We start from the raw sequence: 20,577 nt of genomic DNA on the forward strand, positions 1-20,577 counted from the left end.
AAAATATCCACAGCATAACTGAAGATGTGCTTTCAATTTATCGTTTTAGGTCTGTAAAGTTCCGTGTATGAGTTCTATAAGTCTTCAGTCACACTATCGTGGTATGAAGCATAGAAAGGTAATTTTTTTCCATATAACGTGTTTATGCTAATTTAGTCTTAAACCTGGGATTCCCGTAATAGTCAGTATTTGATTTCACAGGTATTCCAGTGCTTATCTAACCCATTAGTAGATTTGTAACAGCTGTTTGCTTGATAAAATCCCAAGAACAAGACTTTGAGCTGGGAGACTCAACTCTGTCTAGCTTGTAACTTGCAGCATCAGTATCTTCTCTGAAGGTAAATGTGTATTAAGTGTGGAATTGTGTTTTGAGTTGCACAGAAGTCACCGATGGTGTAGTTAACGAATGCACTGCTGTTTTCCAAGACTGCATAACTTGCTTGTACTTTGAAGAAAACCAGCTTGCTTGGAGCATGAACTTTGTTTATACGTGGTAACGCCAGTTCAGATTTCCTACAGGAATTGGCTCCGTTTGTTTGGAGCATCTCAAAAGGCAGCTTCATATTTTACTACTTGTGTTTTACTTAAATTCCAAGCTGGTATTCTGCGAGGACCTGTTGAGAAAAGACTTCTCCAAATGCTGTTTGACTGAACTTTTAACTATATGACTGATAGTTATCTTAGACTGAGAAGAAAGATGTTAAAATCAGTAAAGCTGGGTCGTGCTCATCTGTCCATTCTTTCCCCTGTTACAGAAGATGGCCGTTATCAGATCGTGTGTTGTGGCACTTAAAAGTATCTGCTGTGATGTTTTCCTGATGATCTTTTATTGTTCCCAGGACACAAGGCTAACCGCAGTGCCTTTTTTCTCAAGTGTTTGCATAGGAAGGGGGTCTCTCACAGTTTGGCTTTCGAAGCTGTTCAGTAGTATTTCATAACCTGCTAGCTGGTCATTTCAGTAGTGTGATCCTTATGATCCTTATTGGGGCTGTGGCTCTCCAAATGCTTTCTCCGGGGATTTGGTCATAGTGTTCTTTGTTGAACCAACAGAAATGTGCAGTACTGTAGTATTTTTCATGTCCTGTCCAATGTTCTTGCTGATTCAAGTTCTTTTGGTTTTGTGGTTGCTTCCTTTTATTTCGTAACTAACCCTCATAGTGGTTGAATTACTGCCGTTTTTCCCTTCTAAAGTGGAAAAAACAGTGCTGATTCTCCCAGCAGATCCACAAATTGCTTTCCTCCTCTTCCATTTGAGTAAATCACTCTATCCTAGGCTGCATTCTTCGAAATTTATTGAGCTACGAACTGATAGTGAGCAAGCATCAGAAGTTTTGGAAACTGGATGGTTATTAGGGGTTGAATGTTAGTGTTACTATGGAGTCCTGGTACATCACATGGCTACATTTCTATAGGAATAAGTTTACAAGGGCATGCTGTCAATGTTTTCAAGTACTTTTAATGCCTTGCTTTTAATTAAGAGATGGCAGAAGATCAAAATTCATTGAGATACCACAAGAAGTCTCAATACTGCCAAGCATGAGGTCGCCACAGAAGTGCTAAGCTTATATTCTTTTGAAGACACGTATTGATAATGAGTAGCGCTTTGTTTATATTCCTCAATGAAGATGATTCTTCAAAATTGAGGTTATTGAGGTTTTTTCTTAGTTTGCTACTAGATTAGAGTTTGCTTATTTGGAGCCTTTTCTATTTGTATATTAATATGAAGATTTGGCTTCTTTTCCCTACCAGGTCTGACTAATTGCCTAATTGAATAATAGATACTTGATCTTTCTGGTTAGCTCAATTGATTTCTATTTGCGTTATGTGATTTGAGAGTTAAACATGCAAGTTCTCATGTCTTCGAGTGCTTAATTTACAAAATATTAGGCACTGTGTTAATCATGTAGTGTACATTTTCAGAGTTCTTGCAGTCTCTGTTCCTGAGAGCTGATCTATGTTGTTGTGTCAAGAGTTTGGTCTTTTTTCACTGATTTCTGTATTGATGAAGATGATGCTTCCAGTCCTTATGCAGGAGTAACAAGCAGAATGCGTATCTAGTGCTGATAATTCACGAGGCCTAAATCTGTCAAAAGTACTGGTGTAAAAAGATTGAAATAGGGATGGTTGCAGTGCAAGGCTATGTATATCTTACGTTTTGAGTGCCTTACTACCTTTGTATAGTTGCGTTGAATATTGGTGGGAGCAAGGATTAGAGTAATATTCATGTATCTTTCATAAAGTTCTTAGCTCTTAGGAAACTGGAATTGGCTTGTATTATGTACTTTGAAAACAGTCAAATGTTTATTGTAAACTGGTTAGAAGAGATAGTTTTATGTGAGTTCAGTACTACTCTTTATTGTACCAAGAGCTGCAGGGATATTGTGCTAGAGAGGAAATCCTGGAGCAGAGTGTCTTTTTCCCCCTGCATTTTGAGCAGCTCTTTGTATGGGTGATCCAAGTAGGGTAAGCTTTGCCTCTTCTATTAGCTGTCTTTGGAGCACAGATGAAGATTGTCCTGATGATATCAAGGATTCCCACTTCCTGTCTTCCCATCCTATGTTGGGAGGATGTATTGCTGGAGTGCTCAAATTCAAGAGAAGAATCTGGATTCAGAACTTTGCAACCTCATTAGAAATGAGAAATGGTTAGGCTTTTTTCTTCACCATTTATGTATTCTTGATTCTGCTCTATCTTTTGCCACTGGTTGTCGTGCATCAGAACTGATGATTGAGAATATCCAAAGTACAGGCAATTTACTTGTCCTTTGGCCTGGTAATAAAATCAACTGTGCTTGGAAAAAACATATATTTAAATACTTCAGTTTGTAACGTAGGTTTCAGATACTGGAAACTTGCCTTGACATTACAGTGTTTGTTCTGTCTTTGGAGTGCTTAGTACAGTGTTAACCCTCTGCAGCATCTTTGTGGTTCAAACTGCTTTAAACTGTAGAGCTTTTCCTACATAAAAATATGTTTGTGTCAACCTCACATTGCAAGCAATCCAGGAGGCTCCCGGAGTCTGTTGAAGATAGCTTCCTTGTCCAGGTGTTGAACAGACCAACTAGAGGAGAAGTGTTACTCAATCTGGTACTTGCCAGTGTGGAGGAGATTGTTAAAGAGGTTAAGATTGGAGGCAGTCTGGGCTGTAGCGGTCATGCCTTGGTCGAGTTATTGATCTCTATGTATATGGGCCTGGTCAAAAGCAAAGTCAAGACCCTGAACTTTGTGAAGGTGAACTTCAGGATGTTTAAGGAATTATAGGATGTGATCTCCTGGAAAGCTTGGGGGCAAAGAAGCAGAGCTGACAACTCTTTAAGGCACCTTTGTGAGAACACGAGAATTCTTCAACCCCCAGCACAGGAAATCCTGTGAAGGAGGAAGGAAACTGGTGTGGCTGAGTAAGGACTTATTGAAGGGAAAAGAAGGAACAGCACAGGCAGCAGGGTTGGGTGGCCTGGGTAGAATACGGGGATGAATCTGGACACAGATGTCCAGCTAGGGCGCAGATGGAACTTGGTGAGGGTGTGAAAAAGAAGGAATTGTACAGGTATATTGATCAGAAGGGACAGGCTGAAGAGAGTATACCCCCTCTGATAAATGAGAAGGGAGAACTGGCTACAATGGATGTAAGAAGGCTGAAGTATTCAGCACGTTCTCTGCCTTGGTCTTGGCTGGTGATCAGTCTTCCTGAACCTATTGTGTTACTGTGTCCTCTGAGTGAGTTTTGGGGGATGCAGAATCTGTCCCACTGTAAGAGCGGAGCAAGTCTGAGAACAGCTCATGAGGCTGTGTATGTACACATGAAAGGGTCCGGGTGACGTGCATCCCAGGATCCTGAAGGAACTGGCTGATGTGATTGCCAAGTTATTATCCATCGTACTTGAAAAGCTGCGGCTGTCAGTCAAAGAGCTCTGTGACTGAATAAAGGGAAATGTCACTCCCATCTTTAAGAAAGGGAGAAAGGAAGAACTGTGGATCTACAGGCTGGTGAGCCTCACATCTGTGCCTGGGAAGATCGAGGAGCAGATCCTCTTGGAAGCTATGTGAAGGCATGTGTGAGATGAAGAGGTGGTATGAGACAGCCAGCATAATTTCAGCAAAGGCAAATCATGCCTGACCAACCTCTATGATGGAATGATGGCACCAATGGACAAAAGAGGGCAACTGATGTCATTTGTATGGACTCGTGCAAGGCCTATAACGTGATCCTGTAATACCTCCTTATCTATCAGTTAGGGAGATAAGGATTTGAAGGCTGGACAAAGGTGGTAGATATAGATTTGGTTGGCTGGTTGCAGCCAGAGTGTTGTGGACAATGGATCTACATACAAGTGGAGACTGGTGATGAGTGATGTCCCCCAAGGATCAGTCTTGGAACCAGTGCTCTTCAATGTATTTATATGTGGTGTAGGCAGTGGAATTGAGCATATCCTCAGCAAGTTTGTAGACGATACCAAGCTGAGTGTTGCATTTGACACAATAGAAGGGAGGAATGCCATGAGAGGGAACTGGACAGGCTTGAAAAGTGGGTATTTTCTGAGGTTCAGCGAGACCAAGTGCGTGATGTTGCACTTGGGTCAGAGCAATTACAGATACATGTACAAACTGGGAGAAGAACTCACTGAATGTAGTCCTGCAGAGAGGGACATGGGGAACCTGATGGACAAAAAGCTTAACAGTGAGCCAGCTGCATGCTCATGCTTCCGGGAAGGCCAAATGTTTCCTGGGCTGCATCAAGAGGAGTGACCAGCAGGGTGGGAGAATTGATTGTCCTCTTCTACTCTGCCCTTGTGAGGCTGCATCTGAAGTACTGCATCCAGGCCTGGGACCGTCACCACAAGAAAGGTATTGGAGCTGTTGGAGTGGGGCCATAGGAGGACGGTGGAGATGATCAGAGGGCTGGAGCACCTGTCCAGTTGTGTAGTGAAATGGTGGGGGGAAATGGCTTTAGACTAAAAGAGAGGAGATGTAGGTTAGATGTTTGGAGGAAATTCTCTCCTTAGAGGGCCGTGAGGCGCTAGCACAGCTGTCCAGAGAAGCCCCATCCCTGGAGGCGCTCAAGGCCAGGTTGGATGGGGCCCTGGGCAGCTGAGCTGGTAGGGGGCAGTCCTGCCCATGGCACGGGGTGGGGCTGGGTGGGCTTTGAGGTCCTTTCCAACCTAAGCTGTTCTGTGAATAAATTGAGTTTCTGTTAATTCACTGCTAACATAGCTTATGTGATTTCAAGGGTGTATGTATTTAGGAAGAATTAAATGACGCTTACATAATATAACCACTTGTGAACGGTGTCTTGTTAGATAACCCTTGACCTTGAAATGTGTGTAAGTTAATTTCAAAGTGCCTCTAGGAAATTGGAACCCTAAAAGACAGCAGTTTTTGAGTTCTGACTTCTGCTAGTTAGACACTTTGTTAAAAGTTACTCTAAATTTTCACAGTCTTAGCTCAAAAACAGTTGTTGCACTTTGCTTGTGACATGAGGACGAGGACAGAGAAGAAGTTTCTTAATAGGTGAGAATATTCATTCTCAGAGTTGTTTTGTTCTTTTTGTTTTCTTCTTGAAACACTAGAGAAGTTCCATTTTACTTGTGACCCACCAGTCTCAGCTGTGGAACAACATGTTTAGTGTTAAGGCAGTAATCCAAATGCAGTTGAAACTGATTGTCCAAAAGTGGTCAGGAAGAAACTCTTTCAACAGCAGCTCATGATTGCTCATATTTTTCAATGCTTCTCTGAAATGTTAGGTATTAACAGCTGTTTATTGTAAAACTGGTGTGAAATGACAAGTGGTTTTATGCGTAACAGAAGCACTTGTGGCAGGATAACTGGAAGGAAGGCCCTGTGTTCCAAGCTTACAAAATCCCGCTGAGTTCATACAGCACCACCCGCTCGCTATTTGTGGTGATACCGGGGTTAAGTGACTTCCTTTTTTTTTTCCCCTATTTTGTTTTTAGCTACTGTGAAAAATGAACTGTTTGTCTTCTTGAAAAGAAACAAAACTGTTGTGTCAGTCTTGATTCTTATTGAGCTGTTGCACTGACGTGCAACATCTCTTCCATGGCACTAAGTACTGAAAATAGAGCACTGAACTCCATGGAGTGCTCTTGACTGAACAGCTGTCTTGCTGCAAATGATGATGCTTCTTTTCTTTCTTTTTTTTTTTTTTTTTTTTTGGTGGCAAGTTTGTGCATATTTGCTAAGAAAAGGCTCAAAATGAGTCAATATTTGTTTTAGCCATGTTTTAAAATGGAAATTTAAGTTACTCTTTTTCTCAGCTGCTTCCAAAAAGTGATCTGTTCTGGATTCAGCTGATGAAAGCCACTTTTCCTGTTCTTCGTAACAGAATAAACCTTCAGGAAACTTGGTTACCCTGGAATTTTATACAAACCCACCCAATATGTTGGGGAAGCTATTTTTTTGTTAGCTTGTTATTCTTTTTCTTTGTGAGGTTTTTGTTTTTCTTGATGGAGCTACAGCTTTTGGAACTTTGGGGGCTGCAGTCATGTGGAAACCAAAGTTTTGTCTGGCATCTTAAAATGTCATTCGTACCAGGGCTTTCTTGAAATATACCTTATGTTAACTGGAAGTAGGCCTTTGCCAATACTTCGAGCTTTTGCAGATAATCATAAAGGCTCATTTTTTCCTATTTGATAATGGAAACTTTGGCCTGTATTGTAATTTGTCTGCAAAGGCTTCATTCAGGAAGTACGGGGTTTTTCTTTCAAATGGCACAGCACATTAATTTCTTTTTCTTATTTTATTTTGGGATGACTTGCATCTTCGTTACTAAAGAAAGAAGAAGCACTGAGGTTCAAGACTGTCTATAGTAAGTATAATGCTTTTATCTTTCCAGCTTCTTAGTGTAGATACTGCTTGGGGGGGTTGGTATTTGTTGCTTTTCTAGTAGTTTGTGTATTTGCATTTGTCAGATCTGTACACCTGTAACTATGGTTCTCTTTATGTGCTGAACATTTTTTGAGGTAATTATTTAACAAACTGTTGAGCTAATAAATACTTACTAGTGCGAAGTCTTAATTTTGCCTTTCTACTTCTAAGTACCTATATATCTGTTTAATAGAGGAATAGGTAGGTTGTATGTTAGTTTCTTACCTTTCTAAGCTAAACTATCTTCTGCGTGTTGTCAGCTTCATGCTCTTATTGCTAAGCTTCAGGCAGTATACTAAGTATCAATACAAGTAGGATAACAGCACTGCTGCAGATGCTGCTTTACCTGTGCTGCTGAACTTGCCTAGCTGCATCACTGGAATGTTATGCCTTTCTTCGTTGTAGTGTGGACTTGGAGTAGCAAAGACCCACTCAATGTATACTGAGTTGTTGGGGAATGTCTTCCCCATAAAGTGAGAATATGGATCCAGACTGACATGTGCCAAGAAAATGACAGTAAGTGGTAAAAGACTCAGAATCTGGGATATGACTTGTTTCAAAATGGTTCGCGGTAAAAGCATGGATGTACAAGATTTTAAAGTACTACAAGCAGAGAACACTGGCATATATGGAAGCAGTGATTAAAACCAGTGTGAAGATCATAAAGTGGAATGGACACATGGTCATCAGAAGAAATAAGCCTTTCATTTCTAGTTCATCCTTTTAGCATGTTCTCCTGAGAAGCTAGGCTTATGGAAACACATTTTGGCTTTGATGTCTGTTCTCCAGCATCTTTAGAACCAGATTAGTCAAAATGGATTCCCAGTATGTATCTGCACAGAAAAATGTGATGTCAGCCCTACACTGAGGGAAGCGCTGCAGGCTGAGCTCACCTCTTACTGCACTCTGAAGAATCAGCATAAGAGAAAAGTCCAGCAAAAGCGCTGTTCGGAGTCTGTTTTTAAGAGGCTGGCCTTCATTATCTGCATTGGTGGTTTCAGGCTGAAAACAGAACGTCAGTGTAAGGCACATCATTCAAGTGTGTGAACAACTCTGAGATGTTCTGCATCAGTAGATGTAAGATCTGTATGTGGCGCTGTTTGTAGAAATACTGGTAATGCTGCTTCTTGACAGAAATTCTGCAAGAGTTCTGAAGATACATGTGTCTCTGCAGTGTCCCGTGGGTTTTCAGCTGTATAGAATGTTATTGATATCTCAGTAACAACAGATTTCTTTGGCCATGGGTGGAATATTTTTAGAGGAAAATGGGTTTCTATACCATTCTTTGATTTCATATTGGAAAAGATCATTAAGAATAGTGCTGCTGATGAATGTGATCTTGTAAGCTTGATTACTGAAGAGGATTCTGCTTTAAGAATGTAAAGTCTTGTTTTGGAGAAGTAATGCAAAAAAATTGCATAGCACGAAAATTGGATCTTGGTGAAGAGGACAGAAGGAAGTGTGACAGCAGGAGCGGTGGGATGCAGGTGTGTCTGTTGCAAAGACCTGTGCTTCTGGAAAATGATACTACTTAATGTACTGTGAGCTCAGCATTCCATGAAGGTTTGAGGTAAGAACATACGGTTGTTTCAGCCACAGCATCTGACGTATCATATGTTAAAGTTTTTCAGCTGAGATATATCTTATGGAAACGGATAAGTCCCTGCTTGTTAAGGGAAGTAATCTTGCATATGCAACTCTAGGAAACAAACCGGAGCCGACTTTTGGAGTAGTAACAGCATCACAGGATACCGCAAGGCAGAAGCTTTATAAGGTGTGCTTTGTTTAGTCCAGCAAATCCTGAACCACAGTAATCCATGTTGAAGCAATAAGCATCTGTTTTCCACATTCTAATGTGGAATGAGTGGTCATACTACTGATGTCTCCTTTATTCTTCTTTGTCTGTCTTGACCTGTACTTCACTGAAGACCTGCATGTGGAAAGCCAACTTTGTAAGCTATTGTTTTAGTTGTCTTGTCCAGAGAAGGCCAAAAATCAACCTGCTGAGATTACTGTTTGTCTTAGGGGTGCACATGGTTTCCTGTTTGCTTTTGGTGTTTTTCTTTCTTTCTTTTTTTTTTGAGGGGTGGGGAGGAGTGAAATATAGAGCTGTTAATTTAAAGCAGATACAGAATTTCTCAAACTCTTCAACTCTTCATGTTACGAGTTACATTTTACCTTGAGAGTCTGAAGCTCTAGGAAGGTTCATTGATGTGCTCCATCACTGAGGTATAAGGATGAAGTCTGAATATGGTTGGCTTTTTATTTTAAATAGCTGATGAATTGTACAGTTTGCAGACATGCAGCGGGAATGAACACATTGTAGACAGAGTATTTGTGGGTTACCTGGTGATAAGTGTGGTTATTCTTAACATCCATTATGTAAAGTATGAGTTCATTGTCATTTGAGGATATAATTTCCTGGGATGCTCTTACTGCTACTGTGTGCTGTTCTAGTGATAACCATCAAGTACTCCAGTGAGAGTGAAACATGGCAGCAGGTTCACAGTGGAGTTTGAAGAACCAGGAGCAAACATGTATGGATGTTGTCAAAGCGAAGGATTAGTTTTCTTGGAAATCACCTGGGACAAAACCTGATGGGTATCGGAAATGTGCGCTATCTGAAGAATGAGTACTTGAGAATATGAAGTTGTACATTTAATATGTTTTAAATTGCCATCAGTGTTGTCTTCCTTTTATCACTAAAAGGAGTGATAATACATTACTTTGTCAGTGGGGAGAACACCACCAATACAGCTGTCATTCATAAACCAAAATGACCATTTCCCACCATGGTTTGGATGCTGAGTGTTTCTAGCAGTGGTGAGCGTGACAAACCTGACTGTTTAACTATGCAGTCCTGTTGTCTTTAAAGTCAAGCCGGGAAATAGGTCTGGTTACAGATGACTGTGTTAGGAGGAATACAGCTTTCTGTAAGAAAGACTTGTGGATACTGTTAATGTTTCCACACAGGCAAAACTATCAGCAGGTTAGTTTTGTGGTAGGCGGAACTGGGTATCTGTCTGCTCTGTTGAGTTCAGTACACTGCTGTTGTGGAGCAGCTGAATCGGTGATATCTGACAGTGTGCACTACAAATACAGGTGTAGATATGGAAGGAGGAAAAAAGTATGTTCAGGACAGTGTCACTGAATATTGAAAGGAGAGGAGTTTTGGTTGTTTTGTTAGTATAGATTGCTAGTGTCTGGAAAATATTCCATACTAAATAAAGTTGCTATTCAGAAGGGATTTTCTGAGGCTATCTCATTTCCTGCTTGAATTAGGACTGCTGCCAAAGTTGGATCATGCCTTGGTTTTTGGAGCGGTGTACATCTCCAAGGACAGAGTCCCCTACCTCCATTTAATCAATCCGGACTTGCTGCCCTGCCTTAAGTTCGTTTTAACAAAGTAAATCTGCACCTCCTAAGTAGCAATCTGTTTTTTCTTTCTTATGCTTTTGCCACCTCTTGAAAGGGTTTGACTTGTCTTTGTGACTGCTGCTTGAGTATTGATGCGATTAAATCTCCTCTTAACCTCTACTTTACCACAGTAAACAATCTCAGTTGTCTGTGCTGACCCTCAGAAGGGGGTTTACCTTGTTTGCAGACAATTGCTTTTGGCTGGTGTTCAATTTAGCATCTGTCAGTACTGTCAGGTTCTTAGTAACTGTGCAGCTGCTCAGCTTGTGCTCATAAATGACATTAGTTCAGCTGTAGAACTCTATAGTTCTTATGTTACATAACGTTTCTTTAATGCTAAGCATTCCCATGGTCCTGCTCAACTAAAGCTTTGACATCGGTTGTATTCCTGCTGTGAGTTTGCTGATGGTGTTCTGTGAATCCTCAGTCCGATTACTGATGAAGAGGTTAATTGCAATGGGTCCTGTTTGCTGAACACCAGTAAGAGTCTGGATTGCTACTCATACCTCTTGGGGTGTGGAAGTGCAGCTGATTATTTTTTTTTTTCCATCTCATTTATCAGTCTGATAGGCTTTAAGGGAAAATACTACTGCTCTGGTTTTAAGATACTTATGAAATGCTATTTAACATTATTAGTAGACTAACTACAAAGCCACGGGGCTCATAAATGTCAAGCTTAAGTGCTAGCATGCAAAACTAGCTTCAGTGCATGGGATAGTGTCTTATTGGATAATAACTTCTGTGAAGCTGTTAGCAGTGACTGTTAGAGCTATCTGCAAATGTTTGAAAACAAGGAAAGAAAAAATCACCTCTGGGTGTCTTTGGTAGTAAATTGATAACATGGCCACAAGTATGGGCACTAACTCGGCTATTGAAAAATGTGCGGCAATCTGAGAGTACAGCCTGTACACTGGATTGAGAATTTTGGTGTCTGTAAAATTGTCTATTCCATCTGGGAAGCAAGTGCTTGAAAAATTGACCATTCCATCTGGGATGTAAGTGCCAACATTCAAATTATACCATATCACATATAAATACCAGGCAGGTGTCTCCATCAGTGCCCTTATTAGGTTATATATATACATAATACCACAACAAAAAATCATGGGATGGACAAATGGCCAATACGTTGAGAAGATCATAATTGCTTTCAATCCCTTAAACAGAGCAGCTGGAATGGAGAGTAGATTCATAGCTGGTAGTAATTAGCAGACACTGTGAAAGTCAGAGCCAGCTAGCTGTGCTCTGAGAGAGCAAGAGAATCTCTTTGCTTTCTTCACGAAAGCAAGATAGCAATGCTCAGAGTGTACAGCTACTCCTGAATGTTGACAGTTCGCCTGGAATTTCAAGGTCAAGCTCCCAGGCACAGAAACGTAAACTTTAGATAGCTCCTTAAAGGAAAAAAAAAACTCGTAGCTCTGTAAAAGCCAAAAGGAAAAGCAGAAAAACAGCAGCTTCTGCCCACTTTTGCCCACTTTTGCCCACTTTTGCCCACCTATGCCCGCATCCTCCACCAATAATCTGTCACAGATTATCTAGATTTACCTGTATCTGTGACAGGGCAGCCGCCCCGTAGGGCCTCCCCTCCCGGGGCCCCGGAAAGGAAGGGAAAATGAAACAGTAGCAGCAATCTAAGGAGGAAAACTTAATTTACTAAATATGATATCGGAATACAATGATTGAGGCTAATAAATTGAACAAAACAGAGAGAGAGAGTCCCCGAAAAACCGAGAGGCCTACTGTGAAATCTAGGCGACACGGCAGGAATGCTTCTCACTCCCTGAGAGTCCGAGAGAGAGAGAGAGAGTTCCAGCCTGAGAGTGAGATTATAGATGTCCTCCTCCCGTGACTTATCTCTGGCCGCGGCGTCCTCTGCGATATGTAGTTCTTCTCCGAGAGCTGAGCACCTGGGATGCTACTATTCTACGGAACTGGAGTATGGATGATCTATACTGCACATGATGTTATGATGTGGAATATTGACAGCAGCACCACAAAACTATGACAAGATGCAATTGGGTTGTTGTTGTGTTTTTTGTTTGTTTTTTTCTTTTTAGGCTTGACTGTATGTGTAAACCTCAACCGTGTTGCAGCAAACTAGAATAGAAGAATAGTACTCTGCAGGTGCCTATTGATGTTATTTAGTTTATCACCGTGCTGTCAGGGCCTGCTGGACCTGATATCCAACTCAGGCTGCATGCAGCCTCAGAGAACAGCTCTGGAATGAAGTGGTTTTCACACTTGCAAAGTATCTGGAGAGCCTCTTTTGTTTATGCTACTGTGAACTTTGATGCTTTTTACTGAAAAAGCTGTGTAACATATGTCCATCTTGATTTCTCACAATTACTTACACCCCTCTCTTATGTTGATAGTGTAGTTGCTTGCAGAATATTTGCAGCTTTGATCTACGGTTCTGATACGCATCTCTTCACTGCTGATCTTGTGCAGAAGAAGGAGGAAACTTGTGCTATATGCAACATACAGTATTCGCTATGAGCATGGAAAATCTCTTCAAAAATAAGAATTGCATGAGCAAGTGAAACATAAGTAAACATAACTCAGATTTGTATGATCCAAATTGTGTGATCTGTACATCAGTTTTCATTTATTCTTGGTTGTAACAATTTCCAAAATGCTGAGAGCATCATTAAAGTTCACCTGGGTATATCTGTGTGTATGGATTTAAGGGTGAATGGAGCAAGGGAAAGAGGTTCCCAATGAAGGGGTCATGTTTAAAAAAGCTCATTTAGACATTCAATCTGAAATTGGTTAAAGATATGTACAGGTGCCTGCATAAAAGTACTGTTCTTCATGCCATTTAATGACTTGGGACTATCTGGGTTCTAAGTATTTAGGTAAGAGTTTGTCTATTAGGCACCAATACTGCTGGATCTGCTTTCATATAGAATACCAAACAGCTAAAATAAATAATTAGATAGTATGGAAAACAATTAATAAATAAATAAAACAACGAAGTAATTGGATACGCTGTGTTTTTATGGTACTTATCTATGTGTTTGGTATATTGTATAAGTGAGGAAGGTGAGCAGAAATGAAGACTTTTTCATATTTGGAAAAGTTAAGTTATAGAAGAAAAGTGTACCAAGATGAAATACTGTTGTAAACTGAGCCTGTATTAAACCAGCATAATGTAGATAACTGTTCAGGTCTTTAATATGTTGGATGATCTACTGTGTACTTAAGATCACGTGAGAAGAACTGGTCTGACTGTCAAACTGTCATCCTAGGTCCTCCAGCTCCCTTCCGAACCACGATGAGCTATGAAATGCAGAGAGCAGGTATCTGAATATAAACGAGCTAACCTCCTTTTTAAATACAACTTTGGGCATCGTTAAAATAAAACTATCAAAGCTTTTGTTCATTGATGTATTAAGAAGTAATGGAAGTTCCCAAACGTTTCTTTTGTGCACTGGTTGTTTTATTTAAGGAAAGTTCTTAGATGACTATTTTCAGTAAAAGAATTCAATACCTGAGGCATCATAGTTGGTTATTTTTTCTTCCTGATTATCCAATATAATTTTTAGATCGTGAGGTTTTCAACTGAGCATTTTGTAGGATGCATGTATGTACAAATACATTGCAGTGAAAGATTAACAGAAGGATGTAAAAAAAGATGCATTTCCAAATAAATAAAACTAAAATGACCTGTAAAATTTTGCTGGATTTGGCCTCACTGTCCTATGGTGGGAGTTGTCCTGTCAGGTATCTTCTACCACACTTAAGTTGCAACAGATAGTGCATATACATTAAGTGCTGGCATTTTGTGAAGTACTTTTTTTATATATTCAGCCCTGACGCTTGGCTTGATGGCAGCAAAAACATACTCTTAATACAGTGAATATGTAAAAGTAAACATGGAATTCACTGTCCTGATAATGTTCTTTAAATGTAACCTGGTATCCTAGGAGGACGAAAAACAACAGTGACACATTGTTCAGTGCTTGAAGTTCTATTTCTGTTTGCTTGGATTTGAAGAAACTGTCAGTGGTTATGACTCCTCTCAGGAAATGCAATAGGTTGAAGTACACTTAAAGTCATAGAATCATAGAATTGCTCAGGTTGGAAAAGACCTTAAAGATCATCAAGTCCAACTGCAACCCAACACAGGGAGTTTCAGTTAGTGCCATGTTACTGAAGTTATGTCTCTTTGTTAGACTTAAGGCAATACGACTCTCAAACTCCAGATTCCAAGCAAGTAGTATGAAGGGTGCAAGATGAGTGTTAGAGTCTTAGCAGAAATGAGAGGCAGGTGAATTGGTTAGTTTCTTTAAATCCTTTTTTTTAATAACAACTGAAATGGTCTGGGACAGGCTATAATTGTGACCTTGAATGTTTTGTCAGTAAACTGGATTCTGTTAGATCTTTTTTTTTGTTCTTTTTGTTTGTTTGTTTGTTTTTTGGATCTCTTGTGATTAATTCCTTGTGTGTAAAAACGTTATTGAAAGCGTAGCGCTGGAGTCATCTTGTGATTGAGATTCTATCCATTTCTCTTTCACATGTCATCATGAAAATTAGCTTTGTTCCCCTTAAGTCTCAATTAAAAACTCCTGTAACAGCATAGAAATTGAATGCAAGCAGTCTAATGTACTTGTTCATTTTACTGTAATATTTATTTGTGTATTTTTTTTTTTTACCTCAGTGAAAAGAGGACTCACAAAGGATATAACATGTCTGAAGGATTTTATTAATGATCCCAAAAGAGAAGAACCTCTCGTTGGTATGTTGCTTTTTTTTTCTTTGTTTGTTTTCTAAGTGCTGTGTCTTTGTATTTGTCATGGAGTTATCTAGGTAATTCTTTGTCTGTGACAGGGGGGCAGTCCCTCCGGCCCACAAAAATGGGAAGAGAAAAAGGGAAAGGAACAGGTTGCCCAGGGAGGTTGTGGATGCCCCATCCCTGGAGGCATTCAAGGCCTGGCTGGATGTGGCTCTGAGCAGCCTGGTCTAGTGGTTGGTGGCCCTACATATGGCGGGGGGGTTGAAATTACATGATCATTGTGGTCCTTTTCAACCCAGGCCATTCTGTGACTCTTCTATGAGCATGAAAGGGGTAGGGAGATGGGAGCTAGACCCAAGGAAACGAACAGAGCAACAGCAATGATTTAAGGAGGAAAACTCCTTAAATCTCAGTAAGGATTCTTTTCATAGAAAACAAAAAGATTGAGGTTGCAAAGACCATCTGGAGGTCGTCGTCTTCAACTCCCTTGATCAAGCACTTATCACCGAGCAGGTTGATTGTATCTAGGTATCTTTAGAATATATGCCTGGAGATGGAGACTCCATAACTTCTGCAGATAACCAGTCGTTTTCACAGTGAAAAAGTGTTTCTTTGTGTTCAGAAGTCATCTCCTGTGCTTCTGTTTTAACCCATTGCCTCTTGTTCTGTTACTGCACACCACTGAGAAGAGCCAGTACCTATCTTCTTTGCACTTTCCTTTCATGTGTATCTGTACACACTGAGGCTCCCACCTTCTCTATTCCAAGCTGAACAGTCTCAGCTCTGTCAGCCTTTCCTCATGTGAGAGGTATTTATATTCCTTCATTGTCTTTGTGTGGGAGATGGAGAGGTCTGCTTGACCTGATTGAATGACATGTCCCCATTAATTATCTTACATGGCTGTATTGAAGGGAATGTTCTTCTTTAGTTCCTTAAATCCTGAGCAAGAGAGTAGCTATATATTTGTTTTACTGAGTCTGCAAATCTTCCATAGCAATTCTTTTTTCCTCCTGAATAAAACATTGTAAAGAAAAGAATTTTAATTGATATGGGTAGTAAACCTGACCTTCGTGATCCTGAACAAGTGTTGAAATTCTGAAAATGGAATACTTTTCTTTGTTAGTTTTAACTTTTAGTGAGCATCTTTGAAGAAAATACTTCCGTTTATAATAGCCTGTTTTAAATATAGGTGTTTGTAATTTGTGCTTTTACAGGCTTAGAGCATGTGGTTGAAATCAGATTTGAAGGAAGAAGAGAGCCGCATTATGAATGCAAGCTATGTGGGTTTAATACAGAAATGGCACCCATGATAGAACATCTTAGTGGATATAAACACAGAAGAGCATACATAGTGAGTAATTTTGATTACAGGATATTATCTTTTTTTTCCCCATGAATATCTACATCAAGTGTGAAGTTTAAACCCCCCATATAATGTCACTAATAATTACTTGATTGAGCATTGATTGGTTAGATCAACATGAATAGCTATAAAGCTGTGAGCTATTGAGAAAATGTGGTCCAGAGGTGCATGCCTGCATCTACTCAGTGTCTGTTATTAAGTATTTTAATCTCATCTGAGGTCAAGTTCTCAGGCCTTAGTTCTCTCTCATTCCTCAGCATGCATGTAGTATTGTTGGATACTGTATAGAGCATGTTACCTTTCAATTGCAAACTTCATGTAGTATCCAAATTCTGTTGTGAAGACTGCCTATCAATTTTCAACATTAACATTTAACTAGTTGTGTTACGGGGGAGAACTACCTACTCATATTCAAAACTATGTTTACTAGTCCTTAGAAGCTAGTCTAAGAAATGAAATGTGCCTGTTTTTTAATATATGAATTTTGATGATGCTCATCTAAAACTCTTCTTGTCAACAGTCTAAAGAATTTCCAGACAAAATGAAGAGAAAGGCAACAGATGTAAAAGAATGCAAAGTCTCATTTCTCAAAAGAATAGCAGGAGAGCTAGAGAAGACTGAAGGGTTAAAAATGTATAAGGTAACTATAAGTAACTGCTAAATATACAATAATGTGTCTTTAATCAGTGCATTTATGTTTGACCTACTAAGTGATAAAAGAACCACTGACAAACTGTGTTAAATTCTTTTGTGTGACTAGGAAGTGTAGTGCTGAGTAGAACCAAGACTTAAGTCGCCCCAAAACGTGGGGAAAGGAACAATAGTCTTGAAGTTCCTGTGGAAAAAAATGATGTTGTTGAAGAAGTTAATTTCTTTATAGTTCGAAAATGTCCAGTTGGAGATTTTAGTGCTTTAATTCAGTGATTCTTAACTTAGACAATTTAACTTTTCTCAAACGTATGCAAATTTCCTCTCAAATTTAAGTTGTACTGGTTATATATAGCCTGTAAAACTGTCAGCTAGAGTATGTTAGGAGAAATAGAAGTACTTGTTCTGCCTCTACAGACAGTTGCAGTAGGGATTATTGTAATGAACTTTTAATCTGAGAAATCTAATATAAAACTACGTTTGTTTCCTAGATTGAAGGTTACGTAAGACCAAGTACCTCACGTAAGTTTGTGTATTATTTGAATATAACACTTTTGGCAGCCAGAACCAGCTTAGTTTGAATTACTGCTTGAACTTTGAAGGGTTTGACTGTTTTAAAATGTTAAAATTGTAAGTAATATTACAGAATGTTTTCAAAGATTTTTCCAGTTTTTGTGAATTTGAACTTGTCACAGGTTACCCTAAAATCTACCGGCACCCATGACAGGGGTATAGACGGCCTGCAGGGCCGCTATCCCAAAAGGAAAAGAAAACAGGGAAAAGGAAATAAATACAGCGGCAGCGATCTAAGGAGGCACACTTATTTACTAAATACTATATCGGAATACAGAATAACACAATATAATACAATATAATTGGAATTAAAGCTAACGAATCGAGTAAAATAAGAGAGAGTGAGTCCCGAAACCGAGAGGCCTACTGTAACTCTAGGCGAAACGGCTGGAACGCTCCCACACGGCTCTCCCCCATGGCTGGCAGGATCCAAGAGAGCGAGTCCAGCACTGAAGTGAGATTATATAGTCCTGGTCATATGACTGACCGTGGTGCTCCCTGGGACATGTAGTCTTCTTTCTGTGAGCAGCAGATTCGTCAAAATTATCTATGCTTAACATGATGTTATGATGTGGAATACTGATAGCAAAATTACAACATTGCAAAACCATGACATTCCACCCCTTATTCTACATCATTACATTATGCTTATTACACACACACACACACACACATATATAGTCGTGAGCAATCAGCAACCTTATTTTCTTAACAATTTATATCTATTTTCATGCAAATCTTTAGGCTGAAAATAAAACTCCGTAACTTAACACACTATTATTTGCTAAGTCGAGGAAATGGCAAAACTGCCAGAAAGAGGAACATGATAACGGTGGAGGGAAGAAAGGGAGAAAGGCAGCACTAGCAGGGCGTCCCCCACGTCAAGGTGCACTCATCCTTTCCCTAAGCTACAGGGCCACTGCACAGAGGACTTCTTGGGACTGTCCTCCTCTGTCTCCATCACTGGATGTCAGGGCAGGAGCCCAGAGCATAAGCAGAGGGGAGAAGCAGACCAGCATCACTGCTGGTGGTATGGCCATCCTCCAAGTCATCCATTCCCTTCAGTGGAACAGAAGCATCAAGGAGAGGCTCAGCAAGAAACTCCCCAGCAGGTGATCACAGTATCACAGTATTGTGCGAGTTGGAAGGGACCTTAGAGGTCATCGAGTCCAACTCCCGGGATTCGAGCCCTCTGTGTAGCAGAGCGGCACTTCTACCACTTGTGCCACAGCGGGGATTCGAACCCAGGCCTCCGGTGTTGCAAGCGGCACTTCTATCACCGCGCCACCGGGGCACACGATTGTGCCAGCAGCCTCACATCCTGGCCTGGAGAGTTCAGCTCCAAACCCTCGTAGGGGAACAGCGAACTCAGGCCTCGTGGCTGCAGGATGACCCCCCTCACTGCAGGGTGGCTCACTTGGCACATCCACACCATCCTCACCATGGGCTCCTACTTCTTGCCCAGGTGACAGGGATAGGAGTGGAACTGCTGGGGCAGTGTCTGGAGTACCATGCCTCCATAGAACTTGCTTCTCCAGCCCTAATATGGTATTTCGGGTGATAGCATGGGGTACTGCGTATGTTTCAAGCCACCCAGTGGTTGCCTCCACCATGGTGAGCACATAACGCTTACCATTGCGAGATCATGGCAAGGTGATATAATCAACCTACCATGCCTCCCCATATTTATATTTTTGCCATTGCCCTTCCCCCCAAAAAGTTTTCATCCTCTTGGCTTGTTTAATTATGGTGCATATTTCACAGTCATGAATGACCTAGCAATAGCATGCATAGTTAAGTCCACCCCTCGGTCACTGGACCACTTATATGTTGCATCTCTTGCTTGATGGCCCAAGGTCTCATGGGCCCATCGAGCTAGGAATAATTCAGTCTTGTTCTGCCAGTCCAAGTCTATTTGAGCCACCTCAATTTTGGCAGCTCGATCAACCTGATGGTTATTTTGATGTTCTTCAGTAGCCTTACTCTTAGGCACGTGAGCATCTACATGGCGCACCTTTACAACAATGTTTCTTATTTGGGCAGCAATGTTTTTCCACAGTTCAGCAGCCCAAATAGGTTTACCTCTTTGTCGTTGCCAGTTGTTTTGTTCCCACTGCTGCAACCACCCCCATAAGGCATTTTCCACCATCCATGAGTCAGTATAAAGATGAAGCATTGGCCACCTCTCCCGTTCAGCCACATCTAAGGCCACCCCTCATGCCGGACAGCCGGGCCTCCAGTGGGCTGGATGGGGGCAGTGCAGTTCTCCTGCCCCATGGCCATAGCGGTGGGCGCCTGCTCAGCCTGGAAGCGCACCAACCCCTTCCAGATATGGAACAGACCCACCGGGAGAGCTGAGACCGGTGACGTCCGCTTGGGGTTGCGCTGCTCCGCTACAGGCTGCCTCGCCTGGGCTCGGGAAGGAGCCTTGCTCTGATCGGAGGTTGTTACACTCAGACCGGAGGTTGTTACACTCAGACTGGAGGGCGTCGTGCTCAGACTGGAGGGCGTTGCGCTCGGACTGGAGAGTGTCACGCTCGGACTGGAGAGTGTCACGCTCGGACTGGAGAGTGTCACGCTCGGACCGAAGGGCATCTCGCTCAGACCGAAGGGCGTCTCGCTCAGACTGGGGTGTGTCTTGCCTGGACCAGAGGGCATCAAGTTCGGACCGGAGGGTGTCACGCTGATATAGGAGGTCATTTCTCTCAGCTCTGAGACTCTCCATCTCAGTTCTGAGACTCTCTATCTCAGCTTCAGAAACTTTTTCCCTCTCTGCCTTTTCAGCTCTGAGACTCTCTCTCTCAGCTTCAAAATTGAATAAGGCCCAATAGGCATTAGCCAGGCCCCAAATCATTTGTGCCTCCTGAGATCTGCCTGTGCCGCAACATTCCTGCCTCAAATATGCAATCAAGCTCTCAGGATTCTTCAAGTGTTCAGGAGTAAAGCTCCATGACGCTGAA

The 20,577-nt window shown here is 41.2% G+C and overlaps 1 protein-coding gene across 1 annotated transcript in view; it reads left to right on the plus strand.

Moving 5' to 3' along the window:
* LOC140247875 (uncharacterized) overlaps window positions 1-20,577 on the plus strand; it is a 37,809-nt gene that overhangs the window by 1,992 nt on the left and 15,240 nt on the right. The window contains exons 4-10 of the mRNA XM_072328079.1: window positions 50-118; window positions 6,789-6,822; window positions 13,547-13,597; window positions 14,959-15,036; window positions 16,248-16,384; window positions 16,917-17,036; window positions 17,536-17,566. Of these exons, the coding sequence (XP_072184180.1) occupies window positions 50-118; window positions 6,789-6,822; window positions 13,547-13,597; window positions 14,959-15,036; window positions 16,248-16,384; window positions 16,917-17,036; window positions 17,536-17,566 (520 nt within the window). The remainder of the gene's footprint in view (window positions 1-49; window positions 119-6,788; window positions 6,823-13,546; window positions 13,598-14,958; window positions 15,037-16,247; window positions 16,385-16,916; window positions 17,037-17,535; window positions 17,567-20,577) is intronic.

This window comes from Excalfactoria chinensis, chromosome 2, assembly GCF_039878825.1.
Source record: "Excalfactoria chinensis isolate bCotChi1 chromosome 2, bCotChi1.hap2, whole genome shotgun sequence".
Taxonomy (NCBI): Eukaryota; Metazoa; Chordata; class Aves; order Galliformes; family Phasianidae; genus Excalfactoria; species Excalfactoria chinensis.